General features: G+C 42.7%; 1 protein-coding gene across 2 annotated transcripts in view; it reads left to right on the top strand.

The window, feature by feature from the left end:
- Positions 1–6,509: 6,509 nt before the first annotated feature.
- LOC147422075 (uncharacterized) overlaps positions 6,510–22,780 on the top strand; it is a 72,607-nt gene continuing 56,336 nt past the window's right edge. Inside the window, exons 1-2 of one of the 2 annotated variants that reach the window (XM_086502753.1) lie at positions 6,554–6,662; positions 7,857–8,115. In XM_086502753.1, the coding sequence (XP_086358879.1) occupies positions 7,986–8,115 (130 nt within the window). In that variant the 5' untranslated portion in view covers positions 6,554–6,662; positions 7,857–7,985. Of the gene's footprint in view, positions 6,663–7,856; positions 8,116–22,780 lie in introns of both variants that reach the window. The other variant, XM_086502754.1, reaches the window with a different exon arrangement.

Below are 22,780 nucleotides of genomic sequence, written 5' to 3'. Positions count from 1 at the left end.
AAAAGAACCAATAGAAATTAAGCTCTCTAAAGCACTATTGGATAGTCTCCCAAGGGGTCCAATGAGCATTCAACAGCCCAATGGCTTGCCTAATTCCTATTGGCCAGAAGACTAGAGGTCCAATGAGAGTTTAATTGCATTATTTAAATACCTAAAGCTCTCACAAAAGAGGAGAGGGGAACACATGTCACAAGGCTATCACTTATGCTTCTTAATTGTCATTGGCTAAGCTTTGCAGGGGCCAATAGGATGCCAACATGTACAAATAGCAAGAGGGGCCGACCAAGAGAGAGAGGGGGCTGATTTTTGCAAGGCATTATTACACACACACTCACACAAGCTCATGTGTGAAGTAAAGAAGACTATCTCTCCTTCTCAAGCTTTAATGGAAAGCTCATCATCTACTCCAAGCTTGTGAGAAGGGAGGCCTACACCAACAACTCTTGGCTTTGTGATGCAAATCCAACCAAGAGCCAAGCTGCAATGCATGCTCATGTCCTCTACCACGCTAATTACTAAGCTATGCTAGCTATTATGAGTGATTATGTGAGGAGACATACTTCTTTCTTGTAAGAATACTCCTTGTTCCTCTCGATCTACTCTCATACCCCGCTAGCTCTCACCATCTTCGAAGGTGTGTGAGGTCTTGGGTCTGAGACCATGAGGGAATTGATGTTGTGTTTTCAAATGTAAACTCGGTGCTTGAAGCTTCCATCTTCATTGCACCAGCAAGTTATTGAAGGAACACAGAATATTGTATTGTAAAATGTCTCCCTTGATGGAGGAAACCTATAATACAAATCCTTTTGGAGGGGGGACCGGCTCCATGTAAATCCAATCCTTAATTGTTGTCAATAACTTAATTTCTCTCTCTTTTTGAAATATTGTTCATGCCTAACTAGGTGTTATGCTTTTGTTTCTCTCTCTCCATCCAAGCACTCTTGCTATGCTCATTAGGAATCTATTCTAATGAAATGCTCCCTATGTCTATGATATTTTCCGCTACTCACAAGTTACTAGACCATTAAATGTACATTAGATATACCTGACAATGAACATTCAATTGGAATTCGAATATAAAAGAAATCTGAATCTTTGGCTAGAAGAAAAGGAGGTGGGCTACCCTTTGGCTTTACCAGATGATCAAGAAGTAGAGGAATAGAACCTAGGCACAGAGGCTAATCCAAAGCTGATTAAGAGCAACAGTCGTCTCAAGAACAAAGTCAAGATAAAAGCCACATAGCCTTTTCAAAAATATCAATATGTTTTTTCTTGGGAGCACACAGATCTGAAGGGAGTCGATCCCGATATTTTTCGACACGGAATACCACTCAAAGTTGATTCTAAGCCAATCAAATTGCAAAGGTCAAAGGAGAGATAGCCCTATAGTGGTAGTCCCAAAGAAAAACGGCAAACTCAAAGTATGTGTGGACTACAGAAAGCTAAATGCTCAAACCATCAAAGATCCTTTTTCATTGACATTCATAGACATAATGTTGGATGAGATAGTTGGACATGAGATGGATAGCTTCCTAGATGGGCATAGAGGGTACAACCAATTGAAGATAGCACTAGAAGACCAAGCCAAAATGACATTCATTACTAATGGGGAGCATTTATGTATCTAGTGATGTTATTCGGTGTATGTAATGCTTCAATAACGTTTCAAAAATGTATGACCGGATCTTCCATGAGTTCTTGCACAAGTGGAAATCTTTGTAGATAACTTCACCATCTTCTCATCTAATGGCATGCATCTCCTATTTTTGGAGATGATATTTGCGAGATGTAGAGAGAAGAGGATTTGTCTGACCCCTTTCAAATTAGTGTTTATGGTTTGGAAGGGACAACTTGGGACGTGTTGTGTCCAAAAATGATATTGAGATAAGATCCAAAGTGTCTAGCAGGCCAGAGCATCCATGAATGTATATGAGGTAAGCAATTTTTTGTGATCTTATAGTAATTTTTATCGAAGGTTCCTTTATACATTTGTAGCCAAGGTACTTATGTTATATGAATTAATCCAAAAAGGAGAATCTCATATGGTCCCTTGAATGTGAAGCAACTTTTTAGAATTTGAAAGCAGTTATTAGCACAAAACCATTGCTTCATCAGCTAAATTGGGATGTTATCTTTCATGTGCATGTTGATGTTTCTGGCACTGCGATGGGTTCTATTTTAGCTCAATTAAATGGCCGGAATCATTATCCATTATATTTTGCAAGTCAGAGATTTAATAAAGAGTATAGAGTCATGGCAACATGTTATGTCAGCAAATGGGTGGAAGTCAAGGAACTCCCCAACAATACAATCAACCAAGCCCACAACCTGGTTTAGATATGAGCATATTATATGTTTAGATCAGGGAAAACATTTCATAAATGACAATACCGACTGAGATTTTCTCTATCAAACATCGAAAATCAACACCCTATTGTCCGACAGGCTGAAAGCAGCAACAAGACAATAATTAAAAACTAGAAGGAGCCCCCACAACTAGGATAAGACACTTCAGACAGTCTATAGGCATCAAAACAACATACAAGATTACCAATGGTATGAAACCCTTCATAATGGTATATGGAACAGAGGCCATTGTACCACTAGTATTTGTTGTTCTCAATCTCAAACTTGCAATGCAACATGACATGGATTACAATTCAAATTTGGAAAAGAGACAGGATGGTCTGTTGAAGCTAGATGATATCAGACAAAAGATGATCCTAGAGCAAGGGGGGTTTTAGCAAAGAAGGAAATATTGACATGATAGGAAGCCGAAGGTGTGGCCCGAGTTTAAGAAAGAAGATTCGGTTTTGCTATATCAATCCAAGTTACAATCTAAAAATAGCCTAGTTAGGACCTTATGAGGTCAATTGGGTCTTCTCAAATGGGAAACTTGGATTCAAAGGTTTATCTATACTCACGTTACTTGGTTTGTATAATAAGGCCAAGGTAAAGCTTTACTGTTCAACACCACCAAACGAACCCCTAACACAAACACATTAAGTTATCAGATACATTAAATTCAAAAGCTCAGGTTATAAGTTTGTTCAGACATGATCTGATTTGAACAAAGGCAATAAGGATTTTTAGAGTAGTGCTGAAGTGAATTTCATCAAGCATGAGAATCATAAAGATCATTTGGAAAATGGACCAATATCTGAAGTAGCTAGAGCACCAAAGTTTGAAGTGCGTAATGGTAATTGATAGAGAAATAACGACCAAATCCTTTTGGGAATCAGGCCAATAATGATAACAAGGTTGGTGGCTGTATGCGCGATAGATCAATAATGGCTATTATCTCCATTCCCAAGTTCCTCCAACAAGTTCTTCGACTTCAATCATGGCAAAAAGGGCTCCCAAGAGTGCCGCACAATTCAAAAAAAAAAATTGCAACATAGTAGAGATCCTTCTCACTCCCATGCGGATAGTGCTTCTAGTTCCTTCACACATAGTTCCCCTCTAGCAAGTGTGGAGTTGAGTCAATGGAAGAGTTTTTATTATCGACCATAGGTACCTAATTCCCAAGGGGGGAGTATTTTCTACTGACAGATGCAGATATTTGCTACCATTTTTTTATATAAATGTCATGATGATCCAAGTGTAGGGCATCTAAGCATAAGGACGACTTATGCACTGACGAGGTTTACATAGACATGCTCAAGACTATGTCTTTGCATAGTCAAAAGTGTCAATTTAATAGAGTGGACAAACCAATTGCTCTTGCATCCCCTAGCGATTCCCAATGGGAAGTGGAAAAGTAGGTCTTCCTACTACAATTAGAGGACATGACTCAATATGGGTTATTCTCAATGTTTTGACTAAGGTGTGTAAGTTTATTCCAGCTAAGTCCACAATAAAGATACTCAATCTAGAACCATTGTTCGTGGAGCATGTCTACAAGAATATGGTTTGCCCAATAACATAGTAAGCAATCGAGATCCAAAGTTTAACAAGCACTTTTGGAGGGCTATTTATAAAAAGTGGGCACACAACTCAATCTAATCATAGCTGATTATCCAAAGGTGGATGACCAACCAAAAAGGGTCAACCAAGTGTTGGAGGATATGCTACAAGCCTATGTTAGAAAGAAGCAAATCATTTGGGAGGATTATCTCCCTACTCTTCAATTTGCTTACAATAGTGCAAAACATGTGACTACTAAGTCACTATTCCATTTGTGCTTATGTATCATTTTCAACTTAGATCATCAGAATATGTGGGGTTAGCCATAGAAACGCTTCAACATGTGAAGGACACATACCACATGGATATGCCATGTATGGCTCACCAAAAAATTTGGCAAGTTTAAGAGTGTTATAGAAAATGGGCACATGAGGAGAGACAATAGGTTATTTCAAGGAAGGCGATAGGTCTGAAAACAGGATCCACCCCTAAGTTGTCACCAATATACTATGGTCCACTTAAAATCCTCAAGTGAGTCAGAGAAGTGCCCTATATGTTAGCTCTTCTATCACAAACTCATGTCTATCTAGTATTTCATGTAAGTCATTTATGAAAACGCTTACATCAAGATGACAATGTTATTTATCAAATGTCTTGGTTGACTTCGTTGAACCTTCTATTTTACCACATGAACGTGAACATATTATGGATTCTCATGAGTGAAGAACATGACATCATGTTTGCCATCAAATACTAGACCTAAAGAAGATGACATCATGTTTGCCATCAAATACTTGGGAGAATATTGATGCTCTTGAGAAAAAAAATTCCACCTTTGTTTTTAAGAATGAAAACTTTTCTCCAAGGGGGAAGCGGGTAGGGGGGGAGGGGGAATGTGAGGACTAGGGTAGCCCTACTAACGAGTGACATGGAGCTGGATGGGAGGAGTGCTCATCATTATTTACTCTATCCCTCTCAATAATAGGTTTGTGTGTCTTTATTGGTGATGGATTTCATAGTCTTTTCAGTTGTAGGTTTGTGTGTCTTTATTGGTGGTGGATTTCATAGTCTTCTCAATTGTAGGTTTGTGTGTCTCTATTGGTGGTGGATTTCATAGTCTTCATGTAGATCCTTTCCCTCTATTATCTCATGCAATATCAAAGAGTTTTGAACTATGCGAGGTGTGGTTTGTTCATGTCATTTGTAGATTACCCAAGCGCCCACCCAAAGTGCACCCAAAAACTTGATGCAATGATTGACATGTAACAATGCCACCTTTGGGTATGAGTTCATCATTTTTTAGCAGCATTAACATTAAAACATCATTATTTGAGATCATTAAAAAACTAGATTTGCAAAAACACTCCTCCTCGGCACACTCCTCCACAATCTCTTGTAGCTTTTGAAGTATGTTAGCTACACTTTGCTATTGCATGTATAGCTTGTAACAAAAAGCTGAGCTCCTATTTTTTTCAAGCACAAAGATCGCATTTGCCTTCAATATCTCTAGCTACCTTTGATCACTTCAATGTCCCAAATATGTTCCAATCTTTTCATATGAATCTTCATAGTATCAACTGTAGCGCTAGGTTGCCCATCATTGGAGATGCCATCAATTTGAGCCTTTGTTTAGCTACAACTATATTTTGTATTGGTAGGGATGACGATAGTGAATGGGCATGCTACATTGGTGTTGAGCTCATCATATAGTAAAAAAGGAGCTCAAAAAGAAAAAACACTTGAGTTTCCACCATATTAAAATGAACATATCTAACCTACTAAACTCGTGAATTGGAACAACACAATTGCATTGTAGGATGAAGCAACAATTCTATCAATTAGAAATATTTAATCACAAAACAATCATATGAGCAAGGCTCCATTGCATGTAACTAAGATGCGGTATAGCTAGAACTAGAAACATCATTGTCTCTTTTGATGATGTTCTACTGCACCAATAGGCAAGTAATGTGTATAAAATATGCACTATAGCATGAGATGATGCATGAACAATATAATTTATTAACAAGATGAAGCCTCTCCTAATCTTGCTAAAAAAGAGAAGCTCACATAAGGGATTGGATGTTAGAAAGCTAGTTGGACCATTTTGGAAGGCTAAAACAAACATTGAAAAAGATTTAATTTTTTCTAATAAGAAATATAGTTGTATACCTCACTCTTCTTCTGTTAAGAGGGTAGTGACACATAGGGAGGGTAATTGCTATACGTTACTCCCCCCTCCCTTCACTATCTGCAACCCTTCGGGATGCAATTATCTCAAATCATCTTTCGCCCCTCCTGTGCGATTGAATGTAAAAGGCGATCACATCAACTTTCGCTTTAGATTCTTTGGATTCTTTTTTTTGTTTTGCCATACTCACAATTGTGAGTGGAGAGATTCTTTGGATTCTTAATCCTCTCTTGTGGAGGATACTTAAGTCCTCAAAGGGACTACCCTTTCGCCGAGACACACTTACACTCTTTGGTTTAGGGTGTTAGAACTAAAATCAAACACACCCCAAGAGGATACCTAAGACAACTTTTAGAGGCTTTTAATGAACTTATGTAATGCACAAAAGCACTATATTGCACCCTCCTCCATTTATTTAATGATGAGATGAATTGACTCAGAGGTAAAAAACCCAGTCAGTTGCTGCACAACTCAAGTTTAGACGTAATGTCATCCGTTCCCCGAGCTGAACATTTCCCACAGATAGCAAACGCTCACGTGTCTCGCGCCGTCCTCAGGCACACAGGTAACATGAGAGAGAGAGAGAGAGAGAGAGAGAGAGAGAGAGAGAGAGAGAGAGAGAGAGAGACGTTCTCTCAGCTAGAAAGCTGCCAGAATGCGATGGCTCAAATTGCATAGGATTGGAATGCTTCTCTCAGTGCAAAATCGTTAGGATGATAAACTCTCAGTAGGGTAAGTGTACAAGAACATCGACGGGGAAAATAGAATGAGGATTCCGGGTGGATGAGACAGGGACCAAAAGCAGAAAAAACAGATAAAAGAAACAACTGCAGGAAAGGTAAACCATAGACGCATGGAACATGGAATGAGTAGGCCACTCTAATGAGACAGGACCAACAGTAGGGATCAAATAGAATGGTGACAACGGCACTGAATATTGACTAATTTTGGCAAAAAGTCTCATTCTACATGTCTCGTTCTATGACAACACAATGCTAACAACACAACAATTTGAATTGAATAAGATAGCAAAAGTCTTTGATAGATTCAACATAAGAGCCGTAGGACTCAGAAGAGCATTACAAAGAGACAATTGTGCTTTTGTAGTGTGGCAAATAAAATTCGAAAGCTTCATATGGACGTCATTTTGGTCATGCTAAAGATTGTCCTCGCGATCCTCCTTACCTAACTGTCTCGTAATTCTTTTTTCTATTTATGCCAAGCCACAATTGTCATTGTTTTTTAACTTAGGATCCTTAATTGTCTAGTTTGATAATTTCGGTGGGATCTTGTGCTAATTGTCACAAAAGTGATGATCTGGCAATTCCTTGAAAGGGAGGGCTTTTTAAAGATTGCAGTGATGACATGGCTTGCTTGCATGGATATCCACGGTTCATGGTGCTATTTTTGGGATGATGATGTGGTAGTGCCTACACAATGAAAAGTTGCTTTTGGGCGCCAGTTTTTGTATCTGATGCATTTTAGGCCCGGGGCCTTTAAATATGAGCCTTAGGGGAGATCTCTGGCATTCTGGAAGTTGCAGATTTGTAGAGTCTCTCCTTGGCAGTTGCCAGATGTACCTTCTCAAGAGAAATCTAGAAGAAACACTGAAAGGGACACTAGAGTTTTGGGGGTTTTGGGGCCAGAGCATGTGGAAGTGGAACTTTGCCACTTTGTGTCTATTTTGTGGAATATCTCTCTCAGTTTTCAGTTGTATTGAAGTGCTAAAGTCTATTTGAGTTTTGTTCTTTTCAATTAGCACGTGGTGCCCGTACGTCTCAGTGGTATTAGAGCTTCACTCATTTGCTATGTTGACAATCAACTGGTTCTATCGGAATAGACAAGATGGCGTTTCTGGATTCTATTGAGTACTTGCAGCTCCTCATTGATGAACTTCGCAACATTCCCTCGAAGTATCCTCGACAAATTCGTCTATTTTGCAAAGCTTTCAACAATTCTTGACTTACATGCTACCAACACTGGTGCCTCAAGGTTTCCATCCTTCAGCACCAAACAGGGTAAGAGCTTCTTCTCGTCAGTCCACAGAAGCTTCTATTCCTCTTGGGGAAGTTTTTTGATAGATGGTTGCAACATCTAACTTTGCACCACCCTTGCCGCCACCGCTTCTTGTGTTTTACAATTGGAACCCGTATGCCTATTCGTATTGTTCATCTCCGGTACTTGCGATGTCTCAACCTTAACAATATCTTTTCACTTGAGAACTACTGTAATGTGCAGCGGAAGTGAATGATGGTGTATGCTTAGGATGAGTGATTAGTGGGTGCTCAAGGTTCCTTTTTTGAAGGGAAGGGAGAGCCTTCCTTGACTTAATGAGAGATTGTGCAATAGACCAAAACAAAAGAGAATGGAAACTATGAGAGAAAGTGTATATATGTATATATATATATATATATATATCTATATATATATATATATATGTATATATATATATATATATATATATATATATATATATATATATATATATATATATATATATATATATATATATATATATATATATATATATAGAGAGAGAGAGAGAGAGAGAGAGAGAGAGAGAGAGAGAGAGAGAAGATCGACACAGGACGGGTCCCAAACCCCCCTCCAAGGGCCCGCCCCTCTATTGCTAGGTATTTGCTTTAGATTGCACAAAGTTTGGCACAATGGTTCTAAATGCTGAGATGCTTGACGACGACGACGGTACTTGTGGACAAGGTTGAGCCTGCGAGGCTAATGGGCTGGAAATTGAAAACACTATGGATGCTGGTGGAATTCTGCAAGTGCGGCGAGGCTACGGGCTGATTTGCTGTTGTCGGCGACAACAATGACTGAAAACTGAAAAACGCTGGCTGAACTGAGGGTTGAAAGCTGAAAACGCTATCTTGGCCGCAATGGAAAAGGCGACTGCGATGAGGGTACGCCTGAGCTGCTGTGGTATTGCGGCGGAATGCTGAGGGAAAGAGAAAATGCTGTTGCTGGTGAAAAACACTGAGAAAATGCTGGGTACTTCTGAGAAAACACCGGGAATTCCTTGGTACTGTGGGTGTTGCTTGGTGCTATTGTCACGAGGACGTGGCAGCTGTTAACTACGTCACGAGGACTGGCAATTGCTAACCTTAGTCGTTGGTTTCTTTCCAATGATTTTTGTTTCATTTTTAAGACCCTCTTTTTGAAGTTGCAAATGGTCAGACATGGTATGGCCAATGTGAACGGTAGTTGGGAAGTTGGTCGGCACTGGAATTCGTATAGTAAGAGGATGTCTAGGCTCACTTCAAGGTCATGTAGGTCCCTCGTCGCACTTAGCAAGTTGGTGGATACGAGGAAGTGAACTCAATAAAGGCACAAAGTCAAGGTGGGATCATTAAAGGAAAGTATTCGACAATTGGGCCACATTGCACTTTTGGATGCGGTCCCAATGAGGATAGATGGTTAGATGACCAGTGGGAGCCCAACGGAAGCATCTCCTAAAAGTTAGGGAACTGCTATTTTGGGCCGTGAAATGTGTTCGCGTCATTACCTTCGGAATGATAAGGGGAACATTTTATAGCTCTGCCGTGAAGTCAACTGCCGTGAAGTCAACTGGGCAACCAGTCGGGAGATTTCTAGGCGGCAACCCTGAAACGGGAAAATGCATGTAAACGCTCCAAGTGGCACATTTCTGTGCACTTTCCTCATGCATGAAGAAGTGGCACTGAATTTAGAGAGAGAAGGCTCATTTTGCAACTTCTTGTCACAGGTTAAGAGCTATGGAGTCCACTCTATGTACAGTATGGTGCTAGGAGTGATGCCCTGCACACTACACACTGCTCTGTGTGTGTGTGTGTGTGTGTGTGTGTGTGTCTCTCTCTCCCCTACGTGCAGTTATGTGATGCCCCACAAGAGGGCTCTTCATTTGACTGATGTACAACTGTGTGGTTTCATGCTTTTGTGCTGAGGCAAGAGCCTCCTTGAGCAGGAACAAGGGTAGCTAATTGCTACTCCAAAGCAGGCACCGGTGAGGGTCATAACCTCACCGTACAAATGTGTGTTCAGCGCTGCATATGCGCCGTAATTTCACTGTTTTTCAATCATACGGACGCCAAAACCATTGGGAACAGGGCCCCTCTGATAGAGGACAATTCGAGGACTGTTTAGGGCTGGAAACAGGGCAAAAACCAGTAAATACAGCGTGCTGAATTTATTGTTTTTGGGCAGGAATCAAGAGGGTTTATGCCAGTGGAAGTGAGTTCCAACAGCGGAATTAGTTTCGCGCAAGTTTTGGGGCTGTTATGTTGCCGAAATTTGGCCAAAACAGGTGGTATCTAGCGGGATACAGGTAAAGGATTCCTAGGACTCTACTTTGTAATTTACCCTCTCAAAGTATAAAGAAATACGGAAAGGGGCGCCAATTTTGGGGCCTTCAAGTTTTCGGCGCATGCTCGGAGCATTCTAGCTTTCGAGCCGTGTGTGTGCTTAAGTGTTATTTCCCGTCGCAGGTTTCCTTTGTACGTTCTCTGTGTGTGTGTCTAAAGTAAAGAACTTCGGGTGAAAGCCAAAGCCTACCGCCCTACGGGCCAGTTTCAAGGTTCCGTTGCCGGGACATCAATCAATTTTTCCTCATAGAGTGAGCCTCGTTTGTTTTGGGTATAGACACAGAGTACAGGAACGCGGGATTACACTATGGCCGACAAAGGGAAGGGCATTATGGAAGAGGATTCCTCTTCGAAGGACAGACAAGAAACTCCTATGGTCTTCGAGATTGGCGAGAGCTCACGGCCACGTCAGACTGTACCTCTTGTTGATGTGAATGTCCCTCCAGTAGTACACGGCTTTATGACTGGGCAACTTGAGGATGATGAGAGTTAGTTACCGCGGTGAATGCCTTTTCGTAACTGATGCAAAATCCAAGGTTTTTATGGAGTTCTTGCAAGCGACACCAGTGCAACAGCAAAATAGGCAACCTACAGCGCGTACAGAGCTTGTTGAGGCTCAAGCCCAAGTACTTCATGCGACTCAGCAGGATAGGGAACACCCGCATGTTGCAGAGTCAGGGGCTCCAAAACAGGTTCCTCTCGTCCTTGAACAGGTGGCTAGAACGCCTATTCCACAAGTTATGCCAGTTCAGCCTGCCACCTTTCAGAGCCCGCATGCTACCTTGAATGGATAGGGAACTGGTCACCAGGCAATGCACCCAGTTTTTCCACCACCCACGGTACATCCTGGGTATTTCAGGGGTGGATCTGTGTTCCAAAGTATGGTTGGTTATGCGCCTGGAAGTCAATCATTCATGCCAGGAACAGTGTTTGGGGGTATGCAAGGCATGATGCCAAACGCCATGTATGGTAGCATCGGCATGCAGCATGTTAGGTGCAGTGGAATGATTGTTTGCGCTTTGCTCAAGATGAGTGCTCCGAACTGTGCTCAAGGTTCCTTTTAGTTCTTATGGAAGGGAGAGCCTTCCGTTTCTTAATGGAAAGTGCTATGATCACAACAAAGTGAATGGACACTGTGCGTGCGAGTGTATGAGACTGAGAGATAGAGAGAGAAGAGAGATACGACACCAGAGACGTTGTAAAACCCTCCTCCGAAGGCCCTGCTCTCGTCGGCGAGAGTGGTCTACTATTGATCGCACAAAGTGGTACGATGATGACTTATGTGACCGATGCAAGTCTAGGCTATGTCGACGATGACGACGGTGATGACGAAGTCGACCTAAGGGCTGAAATCTGCAATCTTTCTACTGCTGTCCAAAAACGCTATGGGCTGAAATCTGCAAATCTTCTATCTGCTGAATTCTGACTCTATGCCGATGACGACGATGCGACGACGCCGCGCTGAAAATGCAGATGCTGAAATCTTTTGCGGGCTGAAACTGTAAACCTTGCGGAAACTGACCGTGCGGCGAGGAACTGCTGCGCGAAGGTGAGATCTGCGAGGTTCGAGACTTGATCTGCGGGTAGTAACTGCTGAAAACTGAAAACGCTGATGGTCCTTGACTTTCCGTCGCGATGATTTGCAAAAACGCTAAGGTTGTGTTGCAAATCAAAAACGCCAGGGGCTGAAATTGGTCTTTTTGCCGCCGTGGTTCTGCAAATGCAAAAACGCCTAGGCTGATCTGCTGTGGTCTTGTCGCCAGGAATCTGCAAGAGCAAAACGTTGGCTGATCTGCGGTGGTCTTGTCCAAAAACGCTAGAAGTCCTTGGGTTCTGCTAAGAAGTTGCCTGTTGAGCAAGGTGCTCCTGCTGCCTCTTCTGCCATTTAGTGCTAACTTGGGTTTGCTTATATACAAACTTAGCAAAATTGCCCTATCTACTTTTGTTGGGAAGTCACTTAAAAATAATAAGTGAAAAATACCAAAAATAGGGAAAAAGGCTAAATGCACTAGAAAATTTCCCTGACTGAACTTGATGGATTCTGAAGGGAATACTGATGATCACGTTGTGTGCAACCAGAGGATATGCATCTACACTAAGTGACTGGGCATGCACGATCTACGAATAGACTCACAAAAGTGCCAGATCACTTCTAAATCTAGACTGACGGGACTGACTGAACCTTGATCGTGCTGTAGCTTGTCCACGGATACATAGGGTTGGATGTGTCACGTGACACAACAGGGTTTTTAGTGCAACCAGGGCCAGTTTGGGGTGCCACAGGGTCATTTTGGCATGGCTGGTTTTTCTAGACAGCAGCCAAATATCGCACCTCTGATGCAAAATGTTAATGGCCAAGATGTGCCAATCATGCCTACTACAGTGCCCGTGTTGCAGACCATTCCTTATGACAACTTGGGGGCACTGGAAAAGCCGAAAGCTTACAAAGAAGCTGGTGCAGCTGTAAAGTTCAGCACTTTCAGTGGCTTCGAGGATAAAGCAAAGGCTCTCACTTTCCTCGAGCAGTTTGATACAGCCTGCGCAGGAGGGAATTTTACAGAGGCCTCTAAGGTCAGGAAAGCTGCCACTTTCTTAAAGGACAATGCGCTTACATGGTGGACGACATTGTTAATGCAAGGACATGCACCCGCCACTTGGGTTTACTTCAAGCAAATGTTTGCATGTGCTTGGCTGTCAAATGAATTTGAAGCCGATGTCATGACAGATTGGCACCATCTTACTTCGGCTACATGCAAGAGCTTGCTGGAGTATAATCGGAGGTTTTGTAAAGCATTACTCTTAGTGACCTCCTACAGAGTTGTGCCATTGACAGAGCAGATAGAGAAGTACTGTTGTGGGCTACCTAAAGGGCTTCGGGACTACTGTACCATGAACAGAGTGGCTACCCTCACTCAGCTTATGGAAGTTGCTAACACTGGTCTTGTGTCACAAGACGGGCACCACGTGCCAATAGAAAAGAATAGACTGAATAGACTTTTAACACTTCAATAACAACTGAATTGAAAGAGAGAGACGACACGCGACAGGAGTGGCGGAATTCCACCCCAGAGAGTATTGGCCCCAAACCTTGGCGCCCCTTTCGGTATTTCTTTATATTGCATCAACATAGTACAAGCCGGTACTCCAAACTTTGCACCTTCTCCAGAAGCATGCGAGAGAATGAGCCCTAACCTCATATTTAAAGGCCCTTGGCCTAAAAAGCAATTACAGTGAAAAGCCTTTAAACTCAAAAGCATCTGGTCCAAAAGCAATGCCCAAAAAGCTGCCAGCGTAAATCACGGAAATCCGTACAGCCTGCCACGTCATCAGCCAACGCAAAATGTAGAAATCCGTACAGCTTGCCACATCATCATGTCAGCGCAATTTTTGAAAACTGCCACGTCATCATTTGCGGGACTTGCTTTATTTAATCTTCATGTCACTTGGCGTCCCATCTGACGGGGTCCTCATAAGTTGGTAAGACTTCTTCTTCTGTTACTTGTTCTTCTTAGGGTTTAGGCTCCTCGGCCGACATCTGCAAATTGGCCCCCTTCTTCATGGCTTTGACACGTCAGCAGTTTGTTACATCTTGCCTTGTTGAAAGGAGAGGACAGTGGGTTTCCGAGCAACGAAAAAGGAGGGCAGCAAAAGAAAAATTCAGCGAAGAAGCCCTTTGTGAAAACGGCTCCTGAAGCGTCACAGGGGTCAGAAAAGGCCACCAAAGACAAGGATTCAACCGGGACTTCTGGAGCGCAGACAAAGATACAAAAAAGGAAGCCTTTTGTGCGCAAGTGGCTCGAGGAAAAGAAGGTCCTAATGGCTAAAAATAAATGCTTTATATGCGAGCAGCCTGGTCACTTTGCTATCAATTGTCCACAAAGGAAAAGACCAGCTGACTCAGATGATAAAGAGGACCAAAAAGGCAAGAAGCCTAAACCCACGACAGTTTTGGTGCTAGACATGGTGGGTGACAGGCCCAATACAGATGCCAGTGAGTTATGAAGGGCATGGGGTAAAGTTAGGAATCATACGGCACTCATCTTCTTTGATCCAGGTGCCAAAGCAAATTTTATCTCACCAGAGCTAGCTATGAAGCTCGGCATCAGAGCTGAAGAAATGGGGTACACAGCTCAGGCAGGGTTGGCATGTCCTGGCCACTCAGAGTGTGTTACTCCCATTATTGGAAATCTGTCTGCATATTCAGTCATATGTGGACACAGAAGATTTCTATATCATGCCATTGGAAGGGTGCGATGCGCTACTTGGAATTCCGTGGATGTTCAGAGTGCATGGCGTGATGGATGCCTTCGGCAAGATGATCACCCTTCAGCATAGGGGCAAAACTTGTGTTTTGGATGTAAATCTCAAAGGGGAGTCTGTCCCTATTGTATCTGCTTTTGCTATCACTTCTGTAATAAAGAATCATCTTTTTGTGTACTTGATTTTTGCACGTGATGTCTCAGATAATTGCCAGTCAAATTTATCTATGTTAGATAAAGAAAGGTCAGCATTTTTGCAAAAGTTTAGTGATTGTTTTTTTGATTCATTACCGTCGCAATTGCCACCATCGAATAGATTTGGTGCCAGGGTGTAGCCCACCAAATAGACCTCCCTACAGGGTTAGTGCGGCGCAGCAGAAAGACATTGTGGGCCAGGTTGAGGAGTTATTAGAGAAGGGGCTGATTCAGCCTAGTTCTTCACTCTTCTAAGTGCTCCTAGTGCAGAAGAAGGATGGCTCATGGCGCATGTGTATTGATTACCGTGCGTTGAATAAGAATACCATCAAGAATAGGTTTCCTATTCCTCGAATTGATGATATTCTCGATCGTTTAGAGGGTGCTGCAATTTTCAACAGGATAGACCTTAAGAGTGGGTACCATCAGATTCGTATAAGGCCAGAGGATGTGCACAAGACCGCGTTTAGAACGACATTTGGTCTTTATGAGTTTGTAGTGATGCCGTTTGGTCTAACAAATGCTCCTGCCAATGGCCACGTTCAACAAAATGATGGACCGGATTTTCCGCTCGCATCAACAGTTTGTTGGAATGTTCTTTGATGACATGATAGTCTATTCGAAGAATAAAGAGGAGCATAGGCATCACTTGACCATTGTGTTCGAAGAGCTGTGCAGTCACAGGCTACTTGTCAATCCTAAGAAAAGTGAATTCTTCTTGGAAGAGATCCACTTTCTTGGCCACATAGTCTCAAAGGATGGTGTCAGGATGGATCCCGCAAAGGTCGAAGCGATTAAGACATGGCCAGACTTGAAGACTGTGCACGATGTCAGAAGCCTCTTGGGATTGTGTTCCTACCATAGAAGGTTTATCAGGAATTTTGCAGAGATAGCATCACCTCTTCACGCTTTGCAAAAGAAAGAGGTTACTTTCAGATGGACCCAAAAAGAGATTTCAGCTTTTAGTCTCTTAAAGGAAAAGTTGACTTCAGATCCAATAATTGTTTTGCCAGATCTCAAGAAGTCATTTGCGGTCCAGTGTGGTGCGTGTGGCAGTAGCATCGGAGTAGTGCTAATGCAAGATGGACGGGTAGTAGCTTATGAAAGCCGAATTTTGCAAGGGCCAGAGAAGACTATGCAAGTCTATGAGAAAGAGCTCTTGGCCGTGATTCTTGCACTTTCTAGCTGGAAGCACTACCTCTTAGGTGCTGATTTTATTGTCCAGACAGACCATCATACGTTGCGATACTTTTTGACACAGTCAAAGTTATCCGAAAAGCATATGTGATAGGCAAACATTCTTTCCATGTTCCACTTCCAAATTATGCATGTGGAAGGCAAGAAGAATGTTATGGCTGATGTGTTATCAAGAAAGCCACATATTTCAGCTGTGTCAATTCCTTATCATCATGAGTTAGATGACATGAAGGAACAATATGCTATTGATGAAGATTTTGCAAGGATCTTTGAACAGTTGCAAGAGGGGCAACATCATGAGCACTACCTCCTCAGAGATGGTTTTATGATGATGCATGGCAGACTTTGTGTCACCAGGCCATTGCGACATAAGGTCATGGAAGAGAGTCATGCCCCACCGAATGCAGGGCATTGTGGTATTGATGCGACAGTTAAAGCTGTAGAGACATTCTTCTATTGGCCTACCTTGAGGAGAGATGTGGATGCCTTTGTGCGAGCATGCATAATTTGCCAAAAGGTCAAGTTTGACAGGCAAAAGGCACAAGGGTTGTTACAACCACTGCCGATTCCGGATAAGCCATGGGTAAGCATTGCTATGGACTTTATCTTTGATCTTTCGAGAACGCCAACAGGGAATGATGGTATATGGACCATTATCTGCAGGTTCAGCAAGCAGGCCCATTTTATCCCTGTCAGGAAGAAGATAAAATCTGATCAGATGGCACTCTTGTTCGTGTACAATGTGTTTATAAGTACCATGGTATGCTAGAGGACCAGTGTGAGCACTACACTATTGGACTACTGTCACAACTTCAAGAATATTGTCTGTCCAAGCAAGTATCTACCATACAAGAGCTTATGGACCATGTTGCTGTCGGTTACAAACTAATCAAGGGAAGACTTGAATTGACAATGAAGATCAACAGACAAGTATGGAAAATCCTTGATCACAATGTTCAAATTCCCGAGATTCTCATGACACTTCGACTGCGCCTGTACGACCTACGAGACACTCTTTAACAAGAAGGGAGGTGCTTCAAATGTTTCTAGATGGGACACACTTTTGATGTTTATCCCCACAAAGGAGGTCAAAGGAGATAAACCTCCTGAGCAACCCCCTGCCAAGAGAGCCAGAACCACAACGCGATTTGTTTCAGATATTTATGGAACTACTACACTTGATGCTTCCAAAGAATTATGCCAAGCTTATGGAAAGATTCGTGACCACAAAGCGCGTATCTTCTATGATCCCGGAACCACTAAAAATTTCATCCACCCAGAATTTCTAAAGACCATGGACTTTGAGTACGTCTAGTTTGCTGGAGGCATTGAGGCAAGGTTGGCTATAGGAGATACCAGTACTGTTGTTCCTCTTATTGGTGCCCTTCCCATCACCATTCAGAGGACCATGGCAAGGCCGATTTTCATATTATGAAGTTAGGACACTGTGGTGCGCTTTTGGAAATGCCTTGGCATCATAAAAATGATGCTACCGTTCATATTCTCAATTGAATTAGTACCTTGAACTAGGATAGCAAGGCAGTCGTCCTTCGAGTGTGACTTACAGAAACCAACGCCGAATGATTTTTGCTTTCGCTTTGTATTTAGATACTTTTGGAAACCTGTTTGAGAATATTGTTTGGAAATTGTTTGAAATAGATTATATATGCTTCAAACTTGCCTTGGTGCTAATTCTTTCTATCTTTTGTGGTGCATATGCCCTACCAACTACCTCATTTTTATGCTAACTTTCCCTATTAAATGCTTCTTTTAGTACTAGCTGTCGCCAGGAGGTGTATTTTTCCTGTTGCCTTTTGTAAATAAGTACTAGATATTTTTATTTATTTTTATTTATTTTTATTTCTACTTGTTTTCACTGGAACCTTTGAAAAGGTGCAAGTGGACATTGCATGGCCAGTGTGAAACGGCTGTGGCCGAATAGGTTTCTCACATCGGGAGCATGAGTCGGTGAGTCTGGGACTGGTCGGGCCAATTAGCATTGAATTCTGATGAGTATGGAAGCCTGTGCGCGCCAAATAAAGTTTGGGCCACTCGGAAAGTCACTTATAACTTTATAAGTCAGTGGGAACCAGGGAATTAACTCAAAGGGGCAAACTGGGCACTTGGTAGGAGGAGAGCAGCCTGCAGGACACCTCAGCAAGAGGAGGCGCCCAAGAGAGAGAGAGGGCTGATTTTTCACTGATAAGTGACCTACAGTGTGTGTGAGTAGTGGGTGCAGGTCTACAGCTTTAATGGAAAGCTTGCCTTCTCCGTCTCATGTAGCGATGATTTGCTCTCGTGCATCTCTCTCCCCCCTTTGGCACATATGGTAATGCCCCACTAGTTGGGCTACTCAGATGAACATGTACAGTTCTGGGGGTTTATGCACGTTTGCCAAGGCAAGAGCCTTCTGAACAGGAAGCGGATTAGCTAATTGCTAATCCCCCACCGGTACGCACAGTTCCATCGCGAAAGATTGCGAGTTTGGAGAGTTTTCTCGCATGAAAACTCGTCCAATTCACAAGGCAAATGTCCCATTGTGTGCGGGAGCCCTTGGGACACGCGTAGGCATGTTCGCTCCGCTAAAAACGATCCGAAACAGGGAATTACAGCCTGCTGTGTTTTTCTGCTGGTTTAGGGTTTCGCACCTAAGCTGCAAGGGAACACCGGCAGAGCCTCGTGAGAGCCTTGGGATGTGTGTACAGGCTTTTGGGCACCCGACAGTGAAAAATAGAGAATTACAGCCCGCTGAATTTCTGTGACAGCTCACCAGAAAGCTTCCAGATAGCGAGGGAATCCGTCCGAGATAGGTGCTTTTGACCTACAGGGGTTTTTGCGTTGTTATGTTGCCGAAATCAGGTCGAAAACTTGCGTTTTCAGCCCTCACCAGGTTTGGACAGCTTTGTGAAAGCTTGTGCTAAGTGGTCGGATCGTCTACCTTAATTTGAATAAAGAAATACCGAAAGGGGCGCCAGTCTTTGGGGCCTACAGGGTGTCGATCTCGTGTGCGCAGTGACATTCTAGTCGTTGGACGTAGCTGTGTTCTCTTCCCTTCTCAGTGCTCTATGTAAAGTTAACAGGTAATTGAAATAGTACTGCCCTCTACGTTGTACAGGCCGGTTATATGGTTCCATCGACGGGATAGTCACTTTTTCTTCAGAAAGTGCAGCGTGGATCGCTGTGGGTGAAAGCAACACAGAGCTTGTTGTTATGGCAGAGAAGAGAGACCAAGTACCTGAGAGCTTGTTGTTGCAGGAAAAGGAGATTTCCAATGCGCAGAGGACTCATGATGCTCGAGGGAAAGCCCATGTGGTTGAGCAACTAGCGGTGTCCAATGATCCAAAGCAACTTGCTTTAGCTGGACAGGAACCGTTTGTGAATGGTCAAGGGAGTAATGAACACGCTATGCATCAGACCCTTCCATTACCTATTACTTATTCTGGTTATTTTGGAGGTGGTTCAGTGTTTCAAGCTATGAATGCTAAACAATGTGCGAATCTGGAAGAGTACAATAAACAGTTTTGGGCCGCACTGTTGCCCGTCACCTCTTACAGGTCTGTGCCATTGTCAGAACAGATTGAGAAGTACTGTTGCGGATTCCCCAAGAAAATCAGGGACTACTGCACGAAGACTACTTTCATGAATATGTTTCAGTTGATTGAGAATGCAAGAGTGGCCAACAATCTGTCGAAGGGAGATTCCGATGGATTTAATAGCCACAAGAAAGGGTCCCAGAGCAAACACTTTTCAGCCAAGGGCAATGTTGCAGCAAAGCCTTCTGAGCTTCCCACAAAGAAGCCCTCTACTGCAGAAGGTGATACGTCCAAGAAGCAGTCTAAATCTTCTTCGGGACGAGGACAAGGGCAAAAAAGGCATTTTTTTGGCAAAACTTTTGAAGAAAGGAAAGCTCTTAGGGAGGCCAAGAAATGCTACATTTGTGAACAGGAAGGACATTTTGCAAATGAATGCCCACAGAAGAAGTCACAAGATAAGGATGACAAGTCGGACCATAAAGGGAAGAAGCCAAAGCCAAGTGCAGGGCTTGTTCCAGATTTGGTTGGAGACCATACAGTGCTGGTTTTCTTTGATCCAGGAGCCCGTGCAAATTTCATATCACCAGAATTGGCATCAAAGTTGGGCATTCGTGCAGAGGAGATGGGTATGACAGGGGAAGCAGGTTTGGCATGCCCAGGTCATTCAGAGCCTGCTACTCCCATTTTGGGAAAGCTTCGTCTGCACATTCAGAGCTATGTTGATGCGGAAGAATTTCATATTATGCCACTTGAGGGCTGTGATGTGTTACTGGGTATCCCATGGTGTTACAGGTTGCATGCTATGGTGGATACTTACAACAAAAAGATTACCCTCGTACATAGAGGAAAGACTCATGTCCTTGATGTAAAGCTTAAAGGCGAGTCTGTTCCAATTGTTTTTGCTTCTGCTATTTCATCTGTAATAAAGAATCATCTTTCTACGCACTTGATCTTTGCAAAAGAAGTACCTCAAGTTGTATCTAATTTGTCTACCTTAGATAAAGACAGGTCTACCTTAGATAAAGACAGGTCAACTTTTTTGAGTGGTTTCAGTGATTCTTTTTCGGACTCTTTGCCAAGGGAGTTACCTCTTGAGAGACTCGAGGATCATACTATAGATCTTGTGCTAGGTTCTAGTCCACCGAATAGACCACCATACAGGGTTAGTGCAGCACAGCAGAAAGAGATTATGAGTCAGATCAACGAGCTTTTAGAGAAGGGGCTGATTCAGCCCAGTTCATCCCCTTTTTGTTCGCCTGTACTCTTAGTGCAGAAGAAGGATGGTTCATGGTGCATGTGCATTGACTATCGCGCCTTGAATAAGAATACCATCAAGAAAAGGTTCCCCGTACTGAGGATAGATGACATTCTTGATCGGCTTGAGGGAGCGTCATTGTTTACAAGGATAGACCTAAAGAGTGGTTACCATCAGATACGCATTAGGCCAGAAGATGTCCATAAGACTACGTTCAGGACAACATTTGGTCTCTATGAGTTTCTTGTTATGCCATTTGGTCTCACAAATGCTCCTGCCACCTTTAATAGAATGATGGACAGAATTTTTAGACCACATAGAAACTTCGTGGGTACCTTCTTTGATGACATGATTGTCTACTCGAAGTCTGAAGAGGAGCATAGGGATCACTTGACTTCAGTTTTTAACGAGTTACGTAAGAACGGGCTACTCATTAATGCGAAGAAGAGTGAGTTCTTTTTGCAAGAGATTCACTTCCTTGGGCACATTGTTTCAAAGGATGGGATACGCATGGATCCTGCCAAAGTGGAAGCAATTAGGTCATGGCCAGACTTGAAGTCCGTACATGACATTCGAAGCTTTCTAGGCTTATGTTCCTACTACAGGAGGTTCATCCGAAATTTTGCTGAGATTGCTTCTCCACTCCATGCACTGCAAGGAAAAGGAGTTACTTTCAAGTGGACAACCAAGGAAATTTTAGCTTTCAAACACTTAAAAGAGAAGCTGACTTCATATCCGGTAATCATTTTGCCAGATCTTTCGAAACCTTTTGTGGTTTAGTGTGATGCGTGTGGCCATAGTCTTGGTGTAGTTCTAATGCAGAATGGCCGAGTAGTCGCATATGAAAGCAGAATTCTTTTGAAGACTGAAAGAAACTTGCAAGTCTATGAGAAAGAATTGTTGGCAGTAATTCATGCTCTCACTAGTTGGAAACACTATCTGCTAGGGGCTGATTTTGTTGTCCAAACGGATCATCAAACCTTGCGATATTTTCTCACACAAACGAAGTTGTTTGAGAAGCACATGCGATGGGCAAACATCTTGTCAATGTTCCATTTTAAGATTGTGCATGTGCAAGGGAAAAAGAACGTGGTGACTGATGCGTTGTCACGAAAGCCCCAAATTTCAGCAGTGTCAATTCTGTACCATTGTGAACTAGACGAAATGAAGACACAATATGCTGAAGATTCAGATTTTGCAAGGATCTATGACCAGCTTGTCGATGGGCAACATCATGAGCATTATATGCTTAAGAATGACTTTCTCGTGATGCATGGAAAGTTATTCGTTACTAAACATTTACGGCCAAAGATTTTGATGGAAAGTCATGCTCCATTTTATGCTGGGCATTGTGGAATTGATGCGACAGTGAAAGGGGTTGAGGCATTCTTCTATTGGCCAGCTTTGCGTCAAGATGTTGATACGTTTGTAAGATCATGCTTAGTTTGCCAAAAAGTCGAATTTGACAGGCAAAAGCAACCCGGATTGTTGCAGCCATTGCCGGTCTCAGATAGGCCATGGGAAAGCATAGCAATGGACTTTATCTTTGATCTTCCAAGGACGCAAACAGGCAATGATGGGATTTGGACTATCATTTGTAGGTTCAGTAAGCAGGCCCATTTCATTCCTGTGAGGAAGAAGATAAAGCCAGAACACATGGTCAAGATATTCATGAGCAATATCTTTAAATATCACGGGATGCCTCAGTCAATTGTCAGTGACAGGGATCCACGTATGACGAGTCTTTTCTGGAAGGCATTGTTTGAGAACATGGGCACTATGCTAAAGTTCTCTTCTTCGTTTCATCCACAAACTGATGGACAGTTAGAAGAAGCAAATTCTATTGTCCTGGACCTCCTCAAATGTTATGTGTCAGAGCACAAGGCAAC

This window comes from Adiantum capillus-veneris, chromosome 27 (assembly GCF_014529385.1).
Source record: "Adiantum capillus-veneris isolate H3 chromosome 27, ASM1452938v2, whole genome shotgun sequence".
Lineage (NCBI taxonomy): Eukaryota > Viridiplantae > Streptophyta > Polypodiopsida > Polypodiales > Pteridaceae > Adiantum > Adiantum capillus-veneris.
This window is presented reverse-complemented; position numbering and strand designations above follow the sequence as displayed.